The sequence below is a fragment of the Taurulus bubalis genome, assembly GCF_910589615.1.
Source record: "Taurulus bubalis genome assembly, chromosome: 15".
NCBI classification, from domain to species: domain Eukaryota; kingdom Metazoa; phylum Chordata; class Actinopteri; order Perciformes; family Cottidae; genus Taurulus; species Taurulus bubalis.
The window spans coordinates 12521815-12529644 of record NC_136603.1 but is presented as its reverse complement, the minus strand read 5'-3'; the positions used below and the strand labels follow the sequence as shown (position 1 = coordinate 12529644).

Sequence of the window (7830 nt, the reverse complement as noted above, 5' to 3'; positions counted from 1 at the left end):
TTTAATTGTTTTTTGAGCTTGCAAATCTATATGTTGAGTTTTTACTTGTTCTGCTGTTTGTATTAAAGTTCTATTGCTGAAAAAAAGACTTTTTAGCCTTTTTCTTGAAGTAAATATGGGTCGAAATTGACCTGTAACAACATATATTGTATTATAGTTAATAATTAGAAAATGTAAAAAACAATATTTAAGAGATGTGTTCTAATACCCCTCAGTAATAGTCAGGTAACACAACCTTTTATTTATTTATATGATTCTCTTGAGGTTCATTTTACCATTTTTTAAATTGAAATCGAGGTATCCTGACAAAGAAAAGGCACAGAGGCCCACACCAAAAATATTAAAACATGTAAAACAATATTTTCATGAAAAGGGAAGCCTAACAAGGTAACCAAGAGATGAGAAACAAATTGGATTATAGATAATTGTTTTTAGTGTATTTCACAGCTGATTTGAGACATGGGTCAAAACCGACCCGTTAACACAAGAGATGCTACTATAAAGCTAACACAAGAGGAAGGTTAGATGACCCGTTTTGGGGTATTAAGAGTATCTGGACCCTAACGGCCAGAGAAATAGAAGAGCCCATCCCCACTCCACCGTCATGAGGTGTGTACTCATTGAGTGGACCGGGTGTTGACGTGGATCCGCTCCTTCCTTCAGGGTGGTGCAGCACACGTCTCGCCAGCATCCTGCACCAGTGTTACACCGCCCGACATGTTTGTACCAACCGTCTCTATGGTTCCTTTATCAGTCGTGGAAAGTTCCAGAAACAGGAATCTTCTCTCCGCTCGGATGCTCCACAAAGTATTCATTGTTTGTTTTTTGTTATCAGTCGTCTTTCTGTTCGTTCTCGACTGGCAAACACTTTTTTTTAAAGAGATTACATTTTTTGGAAAATAAAAGATGTGAACAAACTATGAAGTTGTCTTGTGAGATTATTTTATTTTAAATTCATTTACGCATCCTCCTCGCTCTGCACGTGTCATCACTGTTTAGAAAGTAGCTTCTCGTTAGCAAACATTTACAAATAAGCTTCCTGCAACGTTTTACAGCAGGTCGTGTCTTTATTTCTGTACCTGTGAACTTGGAGGACGAACAAAAGAGACATCCTAGAATCTCCAGTAAAGATCTGGAGTCGGAGTCAGAGGAGTCTCTGTACTGAGAAGCCATCTCCACGTCTGTTGACGCTCTGCTTCGCTTCTTCAGGGGCTTGCAGGCATCTGAGATCTCACTGGCTCCTAGAGGATCACCAAAGAAAAGGACAAAAAAAAGATGGATTTCACTTTTGTGTGTCATGGGAGTTTCCACAGCAGAGGTTTCAAAAAGGAGCCATGACAAACGGATCCCCTACCTTTCTGTGAACTCAGCGTGGTCTCAGGAGCCATCTCAGCCTGTGAGGGTTAAACGAGGAGGTGTAGATCATTGTGGTTTTATTCAGGTAGCAGAAGGCTAGTTTGGGGGAATTACGACATTAACGCTCCATCAAATGTACATTCGCTCAAACACACAGGCGATAGATTAGTCTGTAAAGAGCGGGAAACATTATTACTGCCGTTCACCTGAAAACTGATTCTTTCTCGGAGTGGACATCAGTCGACAGCAAACATCATCACTCCGCTTTCATTGAATTTAACTGGGACTGGTAAAACAAAAAATGTTTTAAATGAAGAGCAGAGTTCAAGTTTATGCCATTGACTTGTGTGTTGAAAGGAAAAGTGAATGAGTGGTAAACTCATATTTCGTGAGCTAATTACAGTAAATCGAATTACTGTATACATCAGTTAAACATAATTAAATACAAGTATAATCCTGATGGATTATCTGAAGGAAGCAAATGCTTGGTTTTGTTCTGTATTTGTGCTCATCCCTTTTATTTTTTTAGGACAGTGTAAGAAAGCAGTGACTAAAGTCACCCGACATCTTCTTGACACTAGTGTTGTTTGTTCGGATGGGTTTAGTCAGTTTGGTTATTAAAAAAAACTGTGACCAAGATGTGCGCTCAACTGGATATTTGGCAGTTGCAAAATAGACTGTTGTGGACAGACTTTGTAATGGAGTTATTAGGCTCGTTCGTTAGAGCTGCGCCTCGCCTGGAATCCAGACGAGAGCAGCCGGCCGCAGCAGGAGGCGTTGACAAAAAACTGCGATCAAGTCGGACAGTTGTCAGCTGTCAGCTGTGTATACGCAGGAAGTCACAAAAAAAAGTACTTCCTGTTAGTTCCAAACTTTTGTTTACTTGTAGTTTACAGATCACATTTGAATTTATTATATGTGTTTATAAATATATATTTATGTAAAAACTAGTGTGTAGCTGCATCCTTTGTTCTTTTGATGTCTGCCTGTGAAATACATTCACCCGTTCAAATACAAACTAGTAGTTTTGATGTGTGTTGTATAAATACGATTTTGTATTAACAACCACACAATAAATGTTTTTAGATCAAACATGAGACGAATAGTCAATAATCGAGGGTTAAGTATTACAACTACACATAAAATAAGAATTTTCTACAACACGTGGTGTTTGCTGTCAGATCTAAGAGCCAATCAGCTCTCTGATGTGGCGACAGCCAAGCGTTTCCCATCATGCACTGGGCCACGCAGTCGTTGGAAAGCAACTGCGGCGGCTGACTCTGAAATCGACGGTGACTTGGTCTCGTGAGAGTATCGTTGACCACGTGTGCATGACGTCAGAGCAAGTCGGACACAAATCTAACCGGCATGCATTGCGCGCCGATCGCCGCCGATTGATTCTGCGCAGAACAGGCTCATCTCGAACGAGCCTATTGTTTGTAAAGCACACAAATACACCTCTTGCACCCACTTCAAAATAGTTTATAAAGAAAAATGAATGCTTCTGAATTTGAACATTTAGACAAGCGTCAGTGTCACAGAAAAAATGGTGGTCTTATGAAACACAAGCAGTGTAAACTCCCACAGTTTCTCAATGAGCTCCATAAAGCCACATCAGCAGTCTTTACTGACCCTTGTCCTTGAGCAAATTATTGTAAGTACTGCAACTTACTGGGAAATGGTGATGTTTAAAACTTTAAAATAACAAAGAATTCTCCGCTGTAGAAATCATTGTTTGTACCGAGGACTAAACATTATTTTCCAACCATGTCTCTACACATCTTGGATAGTCTTTGTATAATTGCAATAACTCGGGCTGCCCAGCAGATGTTGCCATTTTGACTTGTAAAACAGTAAATAAGTTCCAGCACGACAAGGTGCTCGCATATTGTCAGACTGAGCTGTTATTTATCTGTAAGTGTGAAAAATAGAACCTGGACTGCAGTGACCAACTTGTTTTACTTTAATTTCTTTATTTCCGACGCAGCATGGCGTGGATTCTAGCGCCCCTCTGCCGTACTCCCACATTGACATCGCTGGGTCCAGTGGGCCGTTCCCTGGTGTCCCAACAGGAGCTCCCATCCTCGCCATGGCAACAAACTACTTCCTGTCTGATAGTTTCTAAACGGATACCCTCAGTTTATATAAAAAAAATGTAAAAACACGGCCTCTGCAATCAATGCCAATTACAATTTGGAACCGTCTAAATACCAATGAAATCCCTGCCACAACACATCATGGAACAATGTGTACGTCTGACATTCCTTCATCCCTCAGATTGGTTTTCTGCCACGATGTCCCCTGCTCTCTTTTCTAAGATGTCGTGATACTCGTCCTGCCTGCAGCCGGTGTCAAAGGACCCTGTTCTTAAGTGGCCTGAATCAACATATATACTCTCAGGTGTACAATGGAAGTATAAAATTAACATTCTGTTTCTATATGTGTGTATGTGTAAGACAAACCGGGAACATGGTTGTGTGATTAGAGATGTTGTGTGTCAGTCAAACCTCTCATTGATCAATAAAACGCTCACTGTGTTCTTTGTGTATCATTTTGTTTGTATATTACACATAAGTGATAAGAGGGGAATAACTACTGCCCGCGTCCCCTCTGCCCGAGTCGGGTGTCGAGCCGGTGCTGGTCCCGCTACCTTCGGGGGTTGTCGGGGAACTAGCGGGAGCGCTAGGAGGAGCGCTAGTGGCGCGCTAGCAGGAGCGCTAGCTGGCTACAGCGGGGAGCTAGCGGGGACACCGACCAGAGGTAGTAGCGGCTTGTAACCCAACTTTTACGGTAGTTTGCTCGCAGTGTATGTTGTTGCATAAGTCAGTTCTTACTCAGGCCTCGTGTTCAACAACTAGTTAATTTGTTTATTTTGTATTTACAATCATGTTTACAGGTTTCTTTGGTTCATAAGTCATCTCATCAATATTCACAAAACAAATCAAAGTTGGCCAAAGTGACTAGTAGTTATTCAAACCACTTTCCACACCAAAAAAACATTTGCATCTATTCTATTTATTAACTTTAATTAGGGTGACCAGACGTCCTCTTTTTCCCGGACATGTCCTCTTTTCGAGACCTAAAAAATGCGTCCGGCAGGGATTCCAAAAACGTCCGGGATTTTGCCTCGTTGGATATTTGTGTTTCTCTGGGTCTTTCACAAACTAGTTATTACGCCCTTACAAGTTTTGGAAATGGTATCTCCCTTACGTTCCACCTTCTTGCGCGAGCTCTGACTGTCATTGGTCGACTGATCTCAGTGTTGCCAGATGCACGATAATTATCCTCCAAATACGACCATTTTGAGCCTTTGGTACGATACTTCGCCATTTCCAATCTGGCAACACTGAGCACCTTGCCACCTCCACTAGTTGCATTGTTTACAACAGCACATGACATCTGCAGCCATGCCAAACGTAAATGTAATGCAAGTTCACGGCATGCTAACCCCCCGCGACGCAGTGTCCTCTTATCCACAAACTCAAATCTGGTCACCCTACTTTAATAACACAATAACACATACTGTATTATGTAAACACTATATAAATGTAATAGGCCTCACTCTTAAATGAAGCTGTATGACAAAACTATTAATCAATATGTTTTCTATGGATGCAAATCAGATATAATGAATTTAATAATACAATTTAATAATCATTTAATAAAATGTCTTAATGACGTGAAAATCCGTCACCACAGTAAACAGACTCTGTATGAAATAAGATGTAAAGTTAAACTGCATGATATTCAAACATAATATGTACAGTTATTCTCTTTAATGAATAAAATCATTACATTGAACAAAAAGAGTGATTAGTTTACTCTGACAGGAGTGATGATCAGAGGTACAGAGTTTGTACCGTTATCATTAAGACAAGGACTGAAGAATGGGAAACGTTTCTTCTTGAAGCAGCAGCCAGTAAAGGAGTAGATAAGAGCTGCAGCTTCTACGTCATAGAAGGAGACCAGACCCTCCTCATAGTCCACAAACACCCCCACCTTCTGAGGCCCAGACTTCAGGGAGAGAACAACTTCAGGGTCGTCATTAGCTTCATACTCGTTTCCATTTATCAAACATATAGTCCAGTAACCCTTCTGAGGACTTGATGTGAGTTGTCCCTTCCTTTTGCTCAACTCTCTGGTCACTCCTAAAGTCCAGTCAGTCTTTCCTTTAACTTGAACCTCAAAGTAAAATCTGCCTGAAGAGAAACTCTGCTTTGCTAAGACAGAAACAGAAGTAGAACATATCTCTGGGTTGTTTGGGAGATTCTTCCACAGATCACTATCATGTACTTGTTTCCTGTCATAAGACAGGATGAGACAAGGATGAGCTGTATCAGGATCAAGAGTCACTTCCACTGCAAACTTCATCTGAACTTCAAACAGCTTCTTCATCTTTTCACTGAGAGTCTCCTCCAGCTGAGACACAGCTCTCCTCACAGTCCCCTCATATGATGCTGGAGGAACACTGACCTTTGTCCAGTCCTTGGTGGGAGGTGGATGTTTAAGGACTGGAAGCTCTGGAGAAGGTGGAGGTGGTCTTCAGAGAGGGAGAGCTTCTCCACCTCAGTGCTCCTCTTCTTCAGCTCAGAGATTTCCTGTTCCAGCTCTTTGATGGAGTCTTCAGCCTGTTTCTTTGTTGTTATCCGCTTCTCTTCTATGGTATTGATGAGCTTGTTCAATTTTCTCTCAACAGACTCCTTCAGATCAGTGAAGAACTGAACACCTTCTGCTTTCTCTCTGTCTGCATCTTCCTCACTGAGCTCCACTATGTGTTTGACCTCCTGAATCTTCAGTCGTCTCTTCTGGATCATCTTCTGAATTTCAGCCTCTGTCTTCTCCAGCTCGACCTTCTTTCCTTCATATCCTTCTTTCAGAGGAACAACATTGTGCATCTTGTGGTCTAACACAGTGCAGAGCATGCAGACACATGTCTGGTCGGTCTTACAGAACAGCTTCAGAGGTTTATCGTGCTTCGGACACATCCTGCCTTCCAGGTTCTCCACAGGCTCGATCAGCTGATGTCTCTTCAGGCCTGAAGCTGTCAGATGAGGCTCCAGGTGAGTCTCACAGTAGGAGACCAGACACACCAGGCAGGACTTCAGGGCCTTCAGTTTGGTTCCAGTGCAGACGTCAAAGGGAACTTCTCCTGGTTTGGACTCTTGTTGCTCTGAGCTGCTGCTGGCTTTCTGTTGAGCCGACTGTCTGACATGAGAAACCATCTCAGAGACCAAAGTGTTGACGTGCAGCTCAGGTCTTGAGGTGAAAACCTTTTTACACATTGGACATGTGTTCTGGTCGTTGGTATTCCAGTAATCATTGATGCACTTTTTGCAGAAGTTGTGTGCACATGGTGTGCTGACTGGATCAGTGAAGACATCCAGACAGACGGAGCACAGGAACTGATCTTCAGATGGCAGATAGTTTGCAGCAGCCATATCTACACACAATGTGGAAGAAAAGAAAAACAGTTAAATTATTTGTTGATTAAGCAGCCAAGATCAAAGTCGTCCCGACAGACTCAACCTTGCTCCTCTTCAAAGCAACACAGACTAAGTCCAATGTGCATTAAAGAACAGCAGTGACATAAAGCTCTGCTCACGTGATGACAAACACATCACATTTACTCCAGCTCCTTCACAATAAAATCCTCCCGCTGGTAGAACAATTTTATTGTGAAACAACCAGAGGAAATAGAGTAAGTGATCAATGAACAGTAACAATAGCAGGAAAGTCTACATTTCATCAACATCATCAACTCCTCACTGTCCTCTGGTCTCATACCCTCCCCACTAAAGCTTGTTGCTGTCACCCCCGTGCTGAAAAAACCTGGTCTCAGCCACTTAATTCCATTTTGTATAGTGGGCCTATGGATGTTGGCCAAGGCATCTGTTTCATTATATAAGCCTTTCAATCGGTGCATTGCCATGTGCGGCTTGTTTAAAAACTATAACTATTACAGAGACCACTGTCATATATGCATTTGTTGTAACAAAGTTCAGCTTCTCAAATAACTTATAACCTAGTGGAGAAACAAACAACACGCAGGCTTAGAAGTGAAAGGCAACTATATTTCTGAAACATACGATTAGATTGTTTTAAAGTAAGACAGCACACATTCCCGTGTAATATGTTGTAATGTCACAATTAAGCCCACCTTCTGTGGCAATAGTCGACGCGCGGTGTGCTCTGGAGCCCTCAGTGGGCAGCAGCAGCGCTCTGCGGCTGATTCCTGGTTTGTAAATCCATGATTGGACAGACTGAGTCACGTTGTCCGTGAAGCTGTCAGTCCGATTCTGCACCATTGTTCCCCGAGCAGCCGGAAGGAGTGCGTGTTAAAGCGCTGGTACATGCGACGATTGTGCCGGTTAGTTCAGTTCTGCTCGGGAAGCCCGGTACCGGCAGCGGCGGAAGGGAATTGGCGCAGGGAAACATTGTGAAGTCCATTGAGAGGAGGGCGTCACTGACTGGCTG

General features: G+C 42.5%; 1 protein-coding gene across 1 annotated transcript; it reads right to left on the bottom strand.

The window, feature by feature from the left end:
- Window positions 1-5169: 5169 nt before the first annotated feature.
- LOC306748266 (E3 ubiquitin-protein ligase TRIM21-like) lies at window positions 5170-6794 on the bottom strand (the record flags this gene model as incomplete). The annotated part of the gene is given in 2 exon segments (XM_079231415.1): window positions 5170-5865; window positions 5868-6794. Coding segments are annotated over 2 exon segments (1623 nt in total).
- Between the last annotated feature and the right edge of the window lie 1036 nt (window positions 6795-7830).